This window comes from Siphateles boraxobius, unplaced genomic scaffold, assembly GCF_051911475.1.
Source record: "Siphateles boraxobius isolate OS27281-9 unplaced genomic scaffold, OSU_SipBor_1 9, whole genome shotgun sequence".
NCBI classification, from domain to species: Eukaryota; Metazoa; Chordata; class Actinopteri; order Cypriniformes; family Leuciscidae; genus Siphateles; species Siphateles boraxobius.
This window is the reverse complement of record NW_027509219.1, coordinates 31,748,775-31,768,057: the sequence shown is the minus strand read 5'-3', so window position 1 is coordinate 31,768,057 and position 19,283 is coordinate 31,748,775. Positions and strand designations below refer to the sequence as shown.

The following is a 19,283-nucleotide window of genomic DNA, read 5'->3' as shown; positions in this document are numbered from 1 at the left end:
CACATACAGTATTTGCCTAGAATTAATGGTAAATAAGCCTTGCCTTTAGCAGAACAACTTCTAGACTTTGTGTTAGGCTACCGCGTTTGCTCACAACATTAGCTGCTGCTTGAGTATCGGTTGAGGCATTTTTCGCTACTAGTGCCTTCTGCAGGTGATGCCGATCAATGTCTCTGTCTTTTCTTCATTTCGAAGAAATAGGCTACACTGTGACCTGACCCAATCGCAATTCTTTATATGCATATTTTTTATTCTCTCTGTATATATTTTATCATTAACTGTTCATTTTATATTTGCATCTTTTCCAGTTAAATAATATATATATATATATATATATATATATATATATATATATACACATACAAAACATGAAAATTATTTTAAAGATTTTGTCATTCTCTTAATCATTTGGTGCCCCCCCCCACCCCCGATTGGCTAGTGCCCCAGGGCACTCGTCCAATCCCGTCTATGGATAATCCGGCCCTGTATTTACACCATCAGCTTTCATTACTGTTTATGCCAGTAACACAGACCGAAAATGGCATGCTTTTAATGTTGCACTGAAATATCATTAATATCAAACAATGATGTACTGTTGTTATACTAGAATGTCATTGTGTATAATGTAAATGTCTGCCATTATAATAGCCGCGTTGCTCTCTAGATATAATCATTGGGAAAAAAAACTTATTGGTTGACCACTGTTGCTAACCCCTTTAGAAGTACTTCTTGGCTGTTTCTTGGCATTGATGTTCTGAAGCGCACAGATGGTCGAAGAATATGTATTTCGAGTGAGATCATAAGCCCTAGATATGAAAGTCACCGCTAGAGATTGCTTATGAAAAGTAGTAGCTGTTGATGTATTATTTATGAAGTAGTCATCAGTGATGCTTGATTATAAATAGTAACATTCTGCGCCTTTAAACATGGCTGTGTTTGGCATAGACAACAAAGAAGTGACATAATGTAGAAGAATGTACTTTCAGACAGGATGCCAACCATCGATGTTGTATTAAACACCTCTTCTTCTCTTTTTTTATTGCTCTTCAGACCCCAGATCCCCTCCTCCGATGAACTGTGCCACATCCTCACCATCCACAGATCCGCCACCCCTCCAGAGTCGCCCCCGACGCCTCCACTAAACCTTTCCCAGAGCCCCCCAGACCTCCAGCCTCCAGCCCCCCTCCCTCTCTCCATTCCCATCACAGTGGTTTCCTCACCCAGCGTCCTCTCGTCTCCAGGCACACCTTCCACTCCCATTACACCTTCACTGGGCCTACCTTCAGTTCTCTCCACGACTCCTCCCACTCCACAGGACCCGTCCAATCAGCTGACCCCACCACAAGCTCAGAGCCCTCCCCCTCCAGACTTTTCCCCGCCCCCAGCAGAATTACTCGGGTCAGATGACGAGGAGCAGGAGAATCCGTCAGATTACTGTAAAGGTAGGATTATCATCAGAAATCAGTTTTAAATTGATATTTTCTGTACAACCAATTTTAAAGATACTTATTGATCCTTATTATAAAGTTGTTCAACCTAAAGAGATGGGCGTATCACCAAAATCTAACAACTTGATATAAGTCTCAGAAATATGTATCTCATCACAGTTAGTTTGTGTGTGTGTGTGTGTGGGGTGGGGGGATTATTAAAATATTAAACCCTATGATAATGCCTGTTTTTAATAATCCAGTTAATTGAGTACTTTCCAAATGAAAAGCACTTTTATTTGGGACATTGACGCAAACCAAAAAATGATATTCCTAACAAAAAACACATCTGGTGTCAGTGCAAAAAAAGTGCTATTTTAGTATTATTTATATACTATTATAGTTTTCATTAAACATGTTATTTAGTTTAAATTGTAGTTACATTTTTATCATGTTATGTGCTTTTGCAATTCTATTTTTTTATATTACTGTTTAGGTTTAATTTTATTTCACTTTTAGTTTTGATTTATTTCCACTTAATTTATTTTAGTCAGTTGCTAAAGCAACATTTCATATTTTCGTTTTAAGTTTTTCATCTAATATTTATATTTATTTTATTTCAGATTTATTACAATTAACTAGGGTTGGGTACCATTCACATTTTAACCTGGAATTCGGTACGGTACTTTTTTCGGTACTTTACTCTCTGTGTAATAACACAAACATTTATTTCAGTGAAAAAAGTGCAAACCTCTCAATGTTGATGTCGACGTCTCACTGATGAACACATTCGGTTTTGATGAAAAAAAAACTATACAAGTGCGAATTAGAACCCAGAACCTCTGACACGCTTGGCAAAAGTTACCAATAGACCATTTAAGTGCACAAGCAAAATTTGCAGGTCTATGCATTTATTTTCATGAAAATTCTAAGTGCTAACAATATTAGTATATCTCATTAAACAACAAATTTAACCCAATGTAATATTGAGATTGATTTCTGCACATCATAATGCTCTTTTTTTCTGAAAATTGTTATTGTACATATATCAAATTTAGCATTCTATTAGCAACCCCACCCACCCCCACACCTGTCAGACACACATTTTAAACCAAAGTTGCGCCACTGGCGCCAACGGTCTGCTGTTTGTTGTTACACTTTACAACAGTTAATTCAAATGTCCACTTTATCTTTAACATTTGGCACTTCTTTACAATAGAAATGCTAGTGTTAACTTAAAGTGTAAATTGCAGGTTAACCACCACAATCAATTAATGTGTTAATTAAAGTGCTCAATATATATATATATTTAAAAATTTCGGTCTTAAAAGGCGTTAAAATAACATTTATTGGGGTTTCTTCAAAGGTAGCAAGTTTTTTACCGTAACTGGGTGATGACGTCATAACAGGGAGTAGCAACCCGTACTGTGCTAGATTCCTACCGTTTGCGGTTTGACTATGGAGAACGACTGGGAGACTGAAGAGGTGGGAAACCATCAAATTCTTGATGGACCACAGCCCTACAATTTAAAACCAGTCAGGCGTGAGAGAGGGGAAGAAATTGTCAGAAATCATGGCCCTCAAAGAGTTATTAATGCTTGGTGTGAGGAAAATTAGTGGAGGGTTGGCCAGGTTTCCTGGTGAGTAGCTAGAGCTAGCCTAGGTTAGCCTGGTGCTAGCCCGGATAACATTAGGAAACAAGCTAAAGTCTTTTCAAAATCTTGCCGTCATGTTAGAATAGCAAGAAGGGACAACAACTGAAGACATTATTTACTTACATGGTGTTAGTGGTCCTAATCAGAGCTGTAGAGATGCACACACTGCACAGGCACAATGGCGCTTTTGCTGGCATCTGTTGACAGAACGCGATATTGCCTGTGCTAAAACGCAACTAATTAACAATGCTCATGGTCAGAAAGAAAAAAATAGATCGATGTCCCTATCGCTGTGTTTGACAGGTGTTTGTGTGGGCTATGCCACCCAATGGAATCAGCAGTGGAGAGTATGTGCTGTCGTGAAGTGAACGCGTTTTGGAGTTTAGTGGAGCAGGTCGACCCGCGACCGGCAAATCTGAAGTGCCTTACGCAGCATCCTGGTTTTGACGCATGCTGCCTGAACCCGTTTGTTTTGCGCATAGCTTACTCTCATTTCAGGCAGGATCACGGTCCTCTTGAAGCCAGCACACACGAGTATGTTTTTCAATTCAGTAATTTAATTAATCACTTCTGAATCTAAAAAACGTTTCTACTAAAATCAGCTCGCTTCGTAGCCACAAACTTCACCCAGGCACGAATCAGCCGTTTGTCCTTGGGGAACTTGTGGAGCCTCTCTCCCGTATTAGAAGTATTTGTACATCCCGCACAAACACAATAGTTCACCATTTTTGTTACTTGCCGTTAGACTAACGGTAACTCTAGGCTTGGAGTCCCTCTTATGACGTCACGCCCAGCCTAGTGGAACGGAGGGGGCGTGCTTAAAACCACTGTAAAACGTACCAACTTTTCATATTATATTCGGCATTTTGGTATAAAAAACATAAAAAACAATGGTGGGCGGTTCTTATCTTTATGTTTTATAAGCACATTGCATTATCTTCGTGAAAAATTAAACCTGCAATTTACACTTTAATTTCTTGAACAAGAACATGTGGACATCAAAACATGCAAACTCAGAGCCAGGGTTTACACTTTTAATTTGAAATCACAATAGACAACAAATCACTCCGAAACCGGCAGTGCATATACAGGTCCTTCTAAAAAAATTAGTATATTGTGATAAAGTTAATTATTTTCCATAATGTAATGATAAAAATTAAACTTTCATATATTTTAGATTCATTCCACACCAACTGAAATTTTTCAGGTCTTTTATTGTTTTAATACTGATGATTTTGGTACAACTAATTAACTCTAAACACCTGCAAAAGATTCCTGAGGCTTTTAAAAACTCCCAGCCTGTTTCATTACTCAAAACCGCAATCATGGGTAAGACTGCCGACCTGACTGCTGTCCAGAAGGCCATCATTGACACCCTCAAGCAAGAGGGTAAGACACAGAAAGAAATTTCTGAACAAATAGGCTGTTCCCAGAGTGCTGTATCAAGGCACCTCAGTGGGAAGTCTGTGGGAAGGAAAAAGTGTGGCAAAAAACGCTGCACAACGAGAAGAGGTGACCGGACCCTGAGGAAGATTGTGGAGAAGGACCGATTCCAGACCTTGGGGGACCTGCGGAAGCAGTGGACTGAGTCTGGAGTAGAAACATCCAGAGCCACCGTGCACAGGCGTGTGCAGGAACTGGGCTACAGGTGCCGCATTCCCCAGGTCAAGCCACTTTTGAACCAGAAACAGCGGCAGAAGCACCTGACCTGGGCTACAGAGAAGCAGCACTGGACTGTTGCTCAGTGGTCCAAAGTACTTTTTTCGGATGAAAGCAAATTTTGAATGTCATTCGGAAATCAAGGTGCCAGAGTCTGGAGGAAGACTGGGGAGAAGGAAATGCCAAAATGCCTGAAGTCCAGTGTCAAGTACCCACAGTCAGTGATGGTCTGGGGTGCCATGTCAGCTGCTGGTGTTGGTCCACTGTGTTTTATCAAGGGCAGGGCCAATGCAGCTAGCTATCAGGAGATTTTGGAGCACTTCATGCTTCCATCTGCTGAAAAGCTTTATGGAGATGAAGATTTCATTTTTCAGCACGACCTGGCACCTGCTCACAGTGCCAAGACCACTGGTAAATGGTTTACTGACCATGGTATCACTCCGCTTAATTGGCCTGCCAACTCTCCTGACCTGAACCCCATAGAGAATCTGTGGGATATTGTGAAGAGAAAGCTGAGAGACGCAAGACCCAACACTCTGGATGAGCTTAAGGCCGCTATCGAAGCATCCTGGGCCTCCATAACACCTCAGCAGTGCCACAGGCTGATTGCCTCCATGCCACGCCGCATTGAAGCAGTCATTTCTGCAAAAGGATTCCCGACCAAGTTTTGAGTGCATAACTGAACATAATTATTTGAAGGTTTACTTTTTTTGTATTAAAAACACATTTTATTGGTCGGATGAAATATGCTAATTTTTTTAGATAGGAATTTTGGGTTTTCATGAGCTGTATGCCAAAATCATCAGTATTAAAACAATAAAAGACCTGAAATATTTCAGTTGGTGTGCAATGAATCTAAAATAAATGAAAGTTTAATTTTTATCATTACATTATGGAAAATAATGATCTTTATCGCAATATGCTAATTTTTTGAGAAGGACCTGTATTTATTTAATTGAATTGCAGCCTTTGTGATTTACTCTATGAAATGGTTTTAACATATTGTGCAGCGGCTGCAGCCTTAGAAAACAGTCTAATAATGCGGTCCATTAATTCTCGTGGTGCAAAACAACTTCACTTTATGAAACAAGTCTTATAACAGTAACAACTAATATTACAAAGCAAATGTTTCCATCTCTTATTTCTGATTGAATGAGTTACATTCAAAGCTGTTGTGAAATAGATGCTATACGCGTTCTATTATTATATATTGATATTATTACAGCAGTAATGAATGGTAATGACTGGTTGAATGAATGCTGTGTAACAAATTTTTTCCAGGAGGATATTATCCAGTGAAGATTGGAGACTTATTTAATGGCAGATATCACGTGGTCAGGAAACTGGGATGGGGTCATTTCTCCACTGTATGGTTGTGCTGGGATCTACAGTGAGTATTTTACATGCTGGGATCTACACGAATCCTAATCCCTGAGATTAAACTGCTGGAACTAGGTGCGCAATCTCTAAATATTGAGATGTAAGCCGATGTCAGATTATGGATAGTCAGCCAGATAGTCATGTATGGATATCCAGCCTCACATGCTGTTTGACTGTCTGTGTGAATATGACATTTGTCTGTAGACGGAAACGGTTTGTGGCACTGAAAGTGGTTAAAAGTGCCCAGCACTACACTGAGACTGCACTGGATGAGATTAAACTACTGAAATGTGTAAGTCTGAGAATTCAATACATTTACCAGTTGAAGTTAATTTAAAAACAAAGATGAATATATATTCTGACAGAGTTTTTCCTCAGGTGCGAGACAGCGACCCCACAGACACCAAACGAGAGAGGGTGGTACAGCTCATCGATGACTTCAAAATCTCTGGTGTCAATGGTGTTCGTATCCTTTACTGCCTGTTACGTGACCAGCATGCTGATGCTCCTCTGTTAGCTGTAGAAGTCATATCTGAAGTCTTCTGTCATTTAAAGTCAGCACGAAATCAATATTGACTCGACTTACTTTCTTAATACATGCTCTTGTTCTTATTGTGCATGATTCAACACATGTTTGTTTTTATAATATAATAATTTACTCGCTCTTGACTTTCAAGCCTACACTATTTTATATTATTTCTTTTTCTAGGGCCCAATAAAATCAATGGCATTTTTTTCACAAATTCCATTTCATTTTCCCCAGAAAAAAAAATCTGTGTTTTCTGGATTAATAAAATTTGAATCATCATAAAACATGTCTAATCAATGTAATTAATAAAACCTTAATAATTTAACCCTTTTAAAATGTAATCAAATGAAAATATAACAATTCCTACACAACAGAAAACAGATTAAAAAAAAGAAATAGTTACATACCCCCCCCCCCCCATTATTTTGTTATTATAAATATAAATATTAATAATATTTTTCTGTCATGATTTTAAACCATAAAACTTAAACCAAACATTTATTTTGCTAGTTTTTGTGTTGTATTTGACGATAGCTTTTTTATCAAAAAAGCTCACTTGAGTATCTGTAGCAGACAAAACTGCCACTCATTCACTCTGGGATGCGTGGAACATGCTGACTCCATATTTAAATAGCAGGATTCTTGTGGTTTAATAATCACAGACTCTGTCCTTGACTCCTTGTCCTCTCAGATGTGTGTATGGTACTAGAGGTGCTTGGTCACCAGCTGTTGAAATGGATCATCAAATCGAACTACATGGGTCTGCCACTGATCTGTGTGAAGAGCATTCTACGACAGGTGGGACGGTTTTTCCTTTATAAAAATGTCAAAAACAAACAACAGTTTCTCAGGCTTGTTTTTACCAGCATACAGTACACACATTGCAGCTCCATCAAACCCCTGGAAAGGGTTCAGATTAGTGATGCTAACGATTAATTGATGGTCGATTAATAGTTGATAATAATTTAACCGATATATCGATGGTCAATTAAGCGTTTTGAGGTCTTGAGGAGCTTGCTTCTCATGGTCAAAACACTTGCAGCTGATAAATACTAAAATGTATTCTTTATGTATTCTTTTATGTCTTTATGTATTCTAAATGTTTTAATGCCTTCAAGCAATGCAATGGATTAGGAAGGCTAGCCGTTTTTTTAAACCAATTTTAACCAAGGGTCCAAAAAAACCTACAAACAAGTGATTTTACAGAACATAAGAGTTACTACTTGTGTAAGCACCACAATAAAAGTACATCAAATAAACAAGTAATAAGAAACTGGTTGAAGAGTGCCGATCTTCCAGCGTTGTTTCAGCTGTGTGCTCCTATTCTGTGGCACATGGTAAATGAAGACCTGTCAGTCTGAGCAATCTCACCAATTCAAGCGTGCTCCAGCTTTCCGATTGGTTTCTACACATCTTCCCTACCCACTATACCCACCCACCACACCTGAGATCCAGTTTCCATTGGTTGAACTTTCAAATGATGTTGGAAAACACTGCGTCATAATTGCGACACGAATCTCGGAAGTCCTATAGCTTTAACCAAGCAGCGTGTCAACTTATGTTATGATTGAACTCGTTCGAGACCACCAGCTCTAAATAAAGATATGCAATCTAACATTGTTTACTCATGTTATTTTTTCACGCTATCAAAATAGTGCACTTTTAATATGCCAGGTAATTAAAAAGCTAAAAAAATGTTAAGTGTTGGTCATATTCCCTATATTCACTGTAAAGCCAAGCTTATTAAGCTTACACCTATTTTGTGTTGGTTAAATGGTTGTTAAGTAACATTTAATTGGTTAAGGTTATCGATTAATTTAAATTTAAACAACTATTGATTACGGGAATTTCTGTAAATTGACATCCCTTATTCAGACATGTTTTATTTCTCTCCTCCAGGTTCTCGAGGGCTTGGATTACTTACACACAAAATGCAAGATCATCCATACAGACATAAAGCCTGAAAACATCTTGCTGGACGTGAATGAGGTGTACGTGAGACGGCTGGCGGCAGAGGCCACGATATGGCAGAAAGCTGGAGCTCCGCCCCCCTCCGGCTCTTCTGGTACAGTTCTTTGTTTTCAAGTGTAAATCACATCAGGCTCACCTGAGACTCACCGTAGTATCACTTGAGATTTGCGTAACGCTCCCTTCAGACTTATTTAATGCTTGCATAATAAATGCATTGACTATAATAGACAATATATAAAGAAACATTTTACATTATATTCTAGGGTTGTCATGGTACCAACATTTCAGTAGTCGGTACCAATACCAGTAAAATCTTGCGGTTCTCGATACCAATTTCGGTATCGGAGCAAACTTTTGAGGTTGTAGTTTTTGAATGAAATAGTTTTGTCCCTTTTAGTCTCATTATGACTGTCAGTCATCACAGTTTCTGGTTCAATCGCATATTTAAATACGGTTGTCAATCCAGAAACGTTGCAGTGTACTTAGGAATGAAAAACTAAAATTGTATTCAAATTTTGAATGAGTATTAAACCGAAAGCTAGAGAAGAGCCTAATTTTTAACCACTAAAGCTGTCATACAGCGACGCTCTTATTTACACATCTTATTTACACTTTGTTGGTTATGATAAAAGGTTATAATGAAAACCTTGTTCCTCAGCGGTGTTAAGCAGATTTTGACTAACTTTCTGACTAGGTCATTGTGTTCATGTGCTTTACAGGGATTGGCTACAATGCTCAACCTTGTAAAAACACTATAGGGATCTCCCAGTCACGTGACCCCTAGCCGCGTGTCAGCCATTTTGACGGAATACATCCGTCAGCTACTCAGTGGCAATGGATCTATTATTAGGGGTGGGACACCCCTAATAATAGATCGATTGCCGTGGGTAATGTATATTATTAGTATATTATTATACTAATAATATAATTACATAAAAACGTTTTGACATTGGGCTACAGTGTGTTAGGTAAATGCATTTACCAGTAACGTTACTGACTCTGAAGCTAACTGAGCAGTTCCACGGCTCTCTTCTCTACTCTTTACTACTACTTTAATACTGTTTCTAGCTAATGTTGGTAGGTTTTTTTTCACTGCTACAAAAAAACGTAGAAAAATGTAGGCAACCCATACACCGTTAGAACCGTGTAAATTTCCGTTAAATCTTACCCAGATACAATAGTGCTATTTTCTGATTGGCTATTATGTAGCTCGACGAACAACACCAGAGGAGACGCGCTTGATTCCTGCCGGTTCCACAGTGAGAGCGGCGCGGCCAGTGTTTTGGCGCTGCGGCATATTAAATATATTACAAATACTTTTTCAGCGTGAGAAATACAATGTGTGACAGGAGAGCGTGACAAAAGACCGAAATGAGTGACTGTCACGCTCAATGCGTGACACTTGAGAGCCCTGTTATGTTATGCTGAATGGTAGTTCACACACACACATTGCGGATTTCTATGGCAACAGTGGATTTATAACATTTGATCCCGAACTCCGAGAAATCATTCATTAGCCTTCGAGGGGACAACTTACCTGATCCAAAATGAAGACTGCAAAGCTGTGTTGAGTTGGATTGTGTTGAGTTGGAAGTCAAACAGTAACACCGCCATCAGCGTTTTGCCTGTTTATTGCCGCCAACCACTTGTTTCTCCGTTTTGTTTCTTTTGGGATACGGTATAAAGATATTCCTTTTGTATGATCACGTGTCTGATCGCATCCAACTGCACAGCATCGCTCGGGCATGATAGAAATATTTCGCGATGAGCTGTATTATCACCGGCGGTATAGCATTTTCTATTCCGTCAAAATGGCTGCCTCGAATGGCGTGACGTCACGCGGGACGTCCCTATAAACCTTCGGAGCTCACAGAGCACTCAAACAAGCATGAAACAAGAGCATTTGAAAGCAGTGTGTCTATCAGCAGGTACCAAATATACTCCGTGCTATTGGTACTGCAAAAATGCTGGTACCATCAACTTTTTTTTTAGTACCGAAGGGTACCGGTAGCACTGTTACGTTTGACAACCTTATAATATTCATATAATGTGACGAACAGCATACAATGCTGTAAACCAGGGATACTCAAAGTTCTGTCTATGGGCCACTATAATCAAAATGTCTACACTGTAAACGCCGTTTTAGTTTTGTCGCACTACACTACTTACTTCCAGTATGACCACAGATCATTGTAATTCAGTGTATTTTGTTGCTTGCAGTGTTGATGTGGTGTAAAACATGCATTCAAAATACAGTCTAATCAGTTTTGAAATTCAATTAATTCTTCATTTTAAGTTTAGTGTGACCAGATTGAATTTTTCTTCGTCTTATTGTATTTCTAAACTGCTGAATCCGATTAATTTCTTTCAGAACTTTAAATGTAAATTTTACATGTGAAGTAAACAGCTCCAAAGTTAATTTATGAATTTTATTAAGTAAGCATAAAATTCACAATCAAATTTTTAATTAATTACCGATCATATTGTGAACAATTCATCCATGCATATATTTTTTTTTATTTTTTTATTTTTTATATATATAAAAAAAATTTTTTTGACCTTGTCATTTAAAAAAAAACCGCCATAACTCGATCTTCTTGTGAAAATGACAGACTTCTCTTTGGTGACGTATGGCAGACGACTTCAATCATTTAGTCTGCACAAAACCCACCAATTTCTTACAATCTAATGCCAGCGTGTACTGAAATTTGCATACATTTTGGAGTACAATGGCCACATCTAACGCAAACCAACACACCAAGTCCCTATTCTTTTTTCTTTTACAATAATCCATTTCACTATGATGTACGACACAATACACAGTGCTTCTTTTCATTTCATCACAACTTTAATGTATTCATGCATAAATAAGATTTACAGTTTTTAATTCTTTGATATTGCATATTGTGCTGGAAATGCCTTTCGAAGACTGACCAGCATTTATTACTGTTTTGATTAAAAATATGAGGCTGGTGTAACACATAGCTCTGTGGTTTATACTTCTGTCTATACCAAATGGAAGTCAAGTATTGCCTGGTTTTTTAATCCCTGACCCCTGGTCATCCAGCGTTTTCTAAAAGTGTCCCTTGAGTGATATCTAATTTGAGTATCCCTGGCATAAACTATAACAACACAATGTGATGATCTCGACATAATGATCAGTTGTACTTCAATTTTTCAAATTTAAAACTTGTAGATAATGAAGTTTGTTTTTAGTTTCATTACTGATTTTATAGATATCTTTTTGCAGCCCTACTTACAGCCTTACTATAGCAGTGACGGCCAATCCTTTTTGCACAGATTTGCCTTCCTGCGAATTTTAGCTCAAGCTCACAGTTCTTTCCTTGTCAACAATTGAGTCCAGGTCATAGATTAGGGGTTATTTTCCACATGATTTTTACAAGTAAAGTTACAAAGGTAAGAAAGCAAGTAAGAAAGTCACTTGGTTGTGTTTTTAACTTTGAATGGACTAGAAATGTGCCAATGAAATTGATCTGCATGATGGTCGTCATTTCTCCTCTGCTTCTGTGGTGAATATGCCAATCATTTCTCATTTCTTCTCTGTCGTCTGTTTGGTTTCTAACTGGTGTCCTATCTTTTCTTTCTCTGTTTTCTTTTTATTTTAAATTATTATAATTATTATCATTGTGGTTTTCTGTCCCTTCCCTCTTTCCTCTTCTGTTCTGACGGCAGTTAGCACGGCCCCAAGAGAAAAACAGGTACGTTCAGAGTTGTGCCTGCTGAAATACAGAGAGGATGTAGTTTGTCCTGGTGAAAAAGACACATGACTGTTATAATCTGCCTGCTGTAACCCTAACCCACCCCTGCCTCTGTAGATACACGGGCATGAACCATCGGGAAAGAGGCACATCTCCATGTCCAGGGTCAAAACCACTGATCTGGGCAAAGAGAATGCAAGCTACGCTCAAAATATGCTTTCAAAATATTTTGGCCGATAACTGATCTTAAGCACGTTTTATAAACATGTAAACGCGTAGAGTCTAAGTTTAAATGCTCAGTGCATGGAGAAAACATTTCTTTTGTGTTCACCCAGTCAGTGGATTTGGTCTTGATGCTCGGTGTCGCCCCACAGATGTGTTGATTTTGCACCGTTAACTCCTCACTAACATTATTAGGCCTTTCAGAGGTGTTTGCATGCTGGATCATTAAACCAGCTAGCTATGGTCCTTCATCTGATCACTGCATTTCGGTTCATTTTCCTCTTTTATTCTTTTGAAGAAAGTGACTATTTTAAAAGTGAGAAAAGAGCTGCGCTTTAAGCTGTTCTCAGAAAGGAGCATTATCTTTTCTCACGTCATGACAGTCAGACAGAGATCCGGTGCGTTCCCGCTCCCTGTATCCTGCTTTTCTTATTTCAGCCACCACCTCTGCAGAGAGCGGTTTCACAAATTACTGTCACATTTTCCTCTCTTCTGAATATAAATGAGATGAATGGCAAAAAGCAAGACTGTCTCTGCCACTGAGATGAGGAAAGAAACATTGAAAAGAAAAAAAGATAACTCAATTATCCGCTTGGAAGGGTGTAATATCAGGGCTGCCAACTTTTGAGTTCAGCTAGGAGTGAGAATTGGCGGGTTGGGGGGGGATTGTGTTGACACAAATTTCACGATTCGATTCATGAGCTTGTGATTCAATTATCGATTAATTTGGGGATATACATGGATGCAATAGTACATGTTCATTTTTCTCAAAGAAAAAAATCTTTCTCAACTAATGTTGTAAACTACACAGGGAACCCTGTCAGCTGGTAAATTATTATTAAAGGTTAATTAACAATTGATTTGTATTCAGTTGCATTTAGGGATGATTTTATAAAAATAAAGTTATAATAATAACTTTTCATTTTATTCAAGTAAAATTATAATTAATATATAATATAGTACATATAATTAATATGCATTTTCTTACTAACTATAGTTTAATGTTGTGACATTATTTACAAGCTTTTTTCCGCTGTTGAAACACTGATTGTGATTACATGAGACATTTTCGTAAGTATTGGTTCTTTCAACATACCCTCTGATGTTCATTCATGTTTATTTTGTACTGTAACTTGTAGTAAAGAGGAAGAGATTGGTTCACGTGCTCGCCCTTTTTCTTTAACTGAGGCTACAGCGATATGTCACGCTATTTTAAGAGTGCCAAAACAGTATTTATTGTTTGAATTTTGCAATAAAACTTAGAAATTTGAAAGCTGAGGCTTTGTTATCTGCTTATCAGCTGTCTGCACTCTGTCCGTGTCGTCTTTGCGGCGCGATGTTTTTTCACTGCATGAGAATATGCATGTGTGGCGTGAGAGCGTGAGAACAGTGTCAAGTCCGTCACGCGCTGAACGTAAGAGTTTAGAGTTGGCAGCCCTGGTTAATATCCTGGTCAGTCTCTTCCAAGAATAAGAGTTTTATGTTGTATGTTAGTGCCCAATATGCCAAATTGGCTTTTAATTATTTTATTTCTAGTTTTATCATAAATTTAATAATAATATTAATGATATATCAATGATAGGATAAAATGTAATGTAAAATAAAAAATAATCAAATTATTTATTATTATGCATTTTATCTTTGTTTTGGTCTGTTTTAAATGTTAGGCTACAGATTTTGTACTTGGATGAATGTTTCTTTAAAAAGTTTAAAAAGAGTAATTATCCAAATAGTATTTTTTTTCTTCATGCGTCAATGTATTTTTATTATAATTATTATGAATAATAATATTCATAATGATAAGACAGAATTATGAGAAACAAGAAAAGGAAATAATTCTTATTTTTATGCATTTATTATTCACCATTTTTATTATGCTTTTTCAGATTGTTGGGCTGCAGATTTCTTACTTGAATTAATGGCTGCCTTTAAGTCTAAAAAGAGTAATTATCCATCCAGGATTTTTTCTGGATGTCTCAAATTAGTGTTTTAGGTTAGTTAAACTGCTTTATATTTTTCTTTATTATGGCATATTTTGATTTACTTAGTCCTTGTGATTCCATCCGTGCATCGCCTTCTTTTAAATATTTTCACCAGTAAATGTTTTGAGATGTTGTAACAATGGCTAATAAATATCATAATTGATTTAAAAGGTTTATAACTTTTGAACCATTGTATCCTCTGTTTTCTTCAGACAGACTAATCCATATCAGACATGTTGCATGCACCAGCCCCTCACTGACCCCTTTAGATTACATTGACCCAATTCATTTGATATACAGTAACCTGAGTGTAAGGTCTGAAATACAGTTGAGTACCTCTGATAAATATATATCTGCACCAACAGCAGAACAGCGCCAGACACGGAGGTTCATCAGGTCAGTTCAGTTAGACTGGGCTTAGTAGAGCAGACGTGTCACGGCTCAACCAGACAACAGATATGGCAACAGTCCTGCCATCCCAATATAGTCCCAGAGCTGGAAATGGCGCAGTCGTGTCAGATATCCCCCGCTGCGGAATTCACTTTATGCTGTGTCAGTGTGAGCTTAGAGTGCATGCAAAATTGAGTGAACCCTGGACATGATGTTGTGAAAAGTATGATTAATGCAGAAGGTTTGGCTTCTAAGTAAAGTAAAATAACTCTTCTGCATTTTATTGCTGGCACCTGAGTCTAATGTTGGCAACCCATGAAGCGACTTAAATTCAAGTTACTGCAAAGGGAATTGTGCTTGAAATAAGTATTTAGGTCAACGACACTTTTTTCTTGTCGATTTTGAACCAGGAACCTTCTGGTTGTCACGTCCTGTTCGTATGAGAACATATTAACCAAAATAAGTGTGTGAGGTTAGTTTGTTCTTGCAAACATAACAATCATAATTGCACAGGTTGATCAGCTAACATTAGATATCATGCTTGTTTTAGAAGGTATTTTTTAATTATTTGTGTGTTTCATTCTTTTTTTAAATTATTATTCAGCACTTTAAAACACTTTTTTTTTCTTTCTTTTTTTCCTATGTGTGTTTGTCTGTGTCTAGACGGGTAAATTATCAAAGAATAAGAAGAAGAAGTTGAAGAGGAAAGCCAAACGGCAGCAGCGTCTGTTGGACGAGAGGCTTTTGGACCTGCAGAAGATGGAGGAGCTGGATGGGGTTTTGCCACAGGAGGCTTCTGGAAACACACGAGCGCTCTGGAGGCTCAGTGAGGACGGAGAGGACGATGACAAACACGTACAAAGTGAGATACATTTATGTCTGTATTTAGCATGAACAAGTGGAGAATTTAACTTTAGTGATCATTTAGTGAGGGGTTTTTGGACTAAAAATAGTAATTTTTAATATATTATTATTATTAAAATTATTTAAAAAATGAGACGTAAAATACTTTGTGGGGACGTACTGTGAACGATTGAAAGATTATGTACAATATGGAGAAAAAGTTTGTGTAGTAAACATTAACAAGATTAATGTGTAAAATCAATTAAATTTATTTTCGACTATATTTCAAGCCAGAAAATAATGAAACTCCATTATGCACGTCTCCTGTTGTTCCTGGGTAAAAAGAAAAGAAATAAATCACCGCAACATCTCAAAGCTAACAACAAATCTTTTACTCGAGTGACAAAACGTGTTTGCATTTCTGTAAACAGTGTTATCCAGCATTAATGGCCATCAAATGGAAATCTAATTAATGCACTGATTTAATGAACCATTTGCCAATGCAAGATGACATCTACATCAATTTTTTAAGAGAATCAAGCTTTGACGCTGCTTCTGCTTTTTTTTTACATAAATCACATGCACATATAATCTGTCCTCAGATTGTTCATTTATCTCGAGTAAAATATAAATTGGAAAATAGGACTTCTGAAAAAAAAAGTTGGTTAAATCAAAATTTACATGTTGCTTGTTCAGAAACTATTTAGTTAAGAATTTTTTGTTCATTTTAGTGATTTGCTCAGCAAAAATTAAATATTAATTAGAGACGTTTTTTGTTAGTACAATCTCTAGATCTCAATAAAATATTTTTTCATCACCAATTACTGGAAAATTCATGGAACTTGATGTTTAGGATTAGGGTAAAATATAACCATGCTTGCAGACATTTTGCACTTTACAGCTCATTGTTTTTGTTCTTAAGGTTACTGAAGAGGTGAATAATCTTCAGGTTTTACATATGCGTTGGTCTATGTAGATATGCACTACATCAGTGGTTCCCAACCTTTTTTTGTCTGAGACCCCCTTTTTCCCAATAAAATATTTTAGGGCCCCCCTTCACATTTAATGATATTATCGCTCTTGTAAGCTTGCAGCAAGGATGACAAAATATGTTGTTTTCAAACAAATGGTATGTTTACTATAACCAGATAGGTTTATGCACAAATAATAGCCTATAATATTGAAAATACAATAACAAAAACATCAGTAGGCCCTTTGTAATTTAAAAACGTAAGCCTAGGAGAAGCCTATATATTGGCCCTATTTGAAATGCAAAACCAAAAATATTCCCACTGGTGTGTAGGTAAAAAAAGAAAGAATATAGGCTATTACTAAATGACTGCTGTCTGGGGCCTCAATACTTGCACGTTATTTGTGAGTCTTTATCAATGTGAGGCTTTATTTTTTACGTTTTTGGCGCTTTAGCGAGCGATAGTAAACTTGCGTTTATTAACGGAATAATGCGCCTTTCGAAAGAACGTTATAGACGGAACTACCTCTCTGTGTACGTCTATGACGAGTCACGCCGGTTCTGGGCTACTACGCAGCGGCAGCGATCCGAACCAGTGTAAAATAGTCCCAATGTAAACACTTATTATAGGTTTACCATAGTGGTTCAGGATAAGACAAAAACACGGATTGATGGATTCATGATGAACTCGCTCATTATATAAATTTTGAACAGGAAAAAGTTAAGGACTTTTGTTTAATGCTCATTGCTCCAAACTTTTCAAAATATGACGCGACCCCCCACAGAGCTCGCTGAGGCCCCCTTGTGGGCCACGACCCCCCTGTTGGGAACCAATGCACTACATGGATGCATACAGCATCTCAAAACCCCTGTTTTATTCTGTTGCATCTCACTGTTTTTGAACACAAGAACATGCCCTGCATCAAACTATATTTAAAACATGGACCTTTTTAAATGAAAGCATCTTTTAGATTAAAGCGTTATGAAGTGGCTTTCTAGCAGCTCCCTGATTAAATTACTTAGAGGTGGAAGATATGACCTCTTGTGCCCTCGAAGGTCAGACTGAGCATTGTTAAATAGGATGGTCTAGCCTCTGGAGGATTGGCCCCAGCATTTTCTCTCTCTCAAAAAAAAATTATTCTTCACTGGCGTGCAAGATCCTTGGGAGATGCATTCAAAGGAGCCTTCGAATTCGGACAGTCTTTGTCGCACTGCTGTGAAGCATTCGGCCTTCAATGGTTGCCACCACTGAATTGGGATGCAGCTAAACTCTGAAGCTTAAACAAAATCTGTCTGTGCCAATTGTAAGCCCGTCTAAATCGCTCCAGTGGCGGCATCCGATAGAACGGGTGCAGGTCTCTGCGCGTTACTGTCTTTCCACGTGGCAAAGTAATTTAATTCCATTTAAGCTTTTATCTGACCTTGAATTTAGGTTAGAATACCAATTGGTTAATGGTCATTTATTTAAAGTTTAGACTCACATTTGATTAAACTTTTTAACTCTTTACTTATACTTTACCCGTTCATATTAGGAAGCTATGTCGCTCAGAGATCCTCACGCCTTCTGTTTAACGCACGTCTCAGGATCACAAGCTCACCAGCTTCGCTCACTAAACATTAATAGGTAATTGGCTATATACCTGAGATGGTCGTATTCACGCTTACACAATCAAAGATACTTTGGTATAGCCCCCGTGGTTTTACATACACTTGAATTTAAAGTAATGTTTACTTCAGGCAGAGGTATGGCCACTACTACAGATATAAGCAGACCAACATTACTTCTCTTATAATAGCTTTGGATTGGCCATGCCGTGGTTTCCCATGTACACTTATCTAAAGTAACATTAAATTAAAACAGAGGTAAGACACACCCAAATTTAGATTGGTCAAGCAGCATTTTTGCTGTTCTAAACGGAAATTCCCTTCTTGTCTTTGCAAACCACGTACACTTGAAATAGTGCCAAATATTAGTCGTCACTAATCTGACGCAGACTTGCGGTAACATACGAATCCGTTTAATCTACGTGGGAAAACAATGTCAGAGTCAATCAGAATAAAATCAAATGTAACAATTTATTATGTCAGGTAAATGTATCATGCCAATTTCAAATTCAAAGATAATAAATACAAAATATCAAATGCTCTGAAATAAAGAGAAAAGATGCAAACAAAATACATGATGCTGAGTGTCTTGCCCACACTCCGCATCACTGGCTAATTTGAGCTACAAATCGCCCTGAGCCTCTTGTTGCATTTCTTTATATAGACAGAAACTTCTTTCACATAGAAACATTTGCTAACAATGGGAATTTGCATTCAGAGTTTACACCTTTTTGGAGCAGAATGCCATTTGCCTGGAAGACACACCCTCCTCTGTGTGCAAGTAATCTCTAAACTCTTAAGAACTTTATTACCTTATGGTATACTTCTTTGGGAATGAGACATTTGTACCAGACGCACTGAGACATGTGATGATCATGTGAGACAAATGATACCAAACATGTATAATACTGTATGATAGTTATTCACATTA

At 37.6% G+C, this 19,283-nt stretch overlaps 1 protein-coding gene across 1 annotated transcript in view; it reads left to right on the top strand.

Annotated features, from left to right (window-relative positions):
* Positions 1-19,283, top strand: part of srpk3 (SRSF protein kinase 3) — a 32,615-nt gene that overhangs the window by 1,916 nt on the left and 11,416 nt on the right. Inside the window, exons 3-10 of the mRNA XM_077223083.1 lie at positions 1,051-1,442; positions 6,023-6,131; positions 6,326-6,413; positions 6,500-6,587; positions 7,342-7,448; positions 8,550-8,715; positions 12,315-12,340; positions 15,598-15,796. Of these exons, the coding sequence (XP_077079198.1) occupies positions 1,051-1,442; positions 6,023-6,131; positions 6,326-6,413; positions 6,500-6,587; positions 7,342-7,448; positions 8,550-8,715; positions 12,315-12,340; positions 15,598-15,796 (1,175 nt within the window). The remainder of the gene's footprint in view (positions 1-1,050; positions 1,443-6,022; positions 6,132-6,325; positions 6,414-6,499; positions 6,588-7,341; positions 7,449-8,549; positions 8,716-12,314; positions 12,341-15,597; positions 15,797-19,283) is intronic.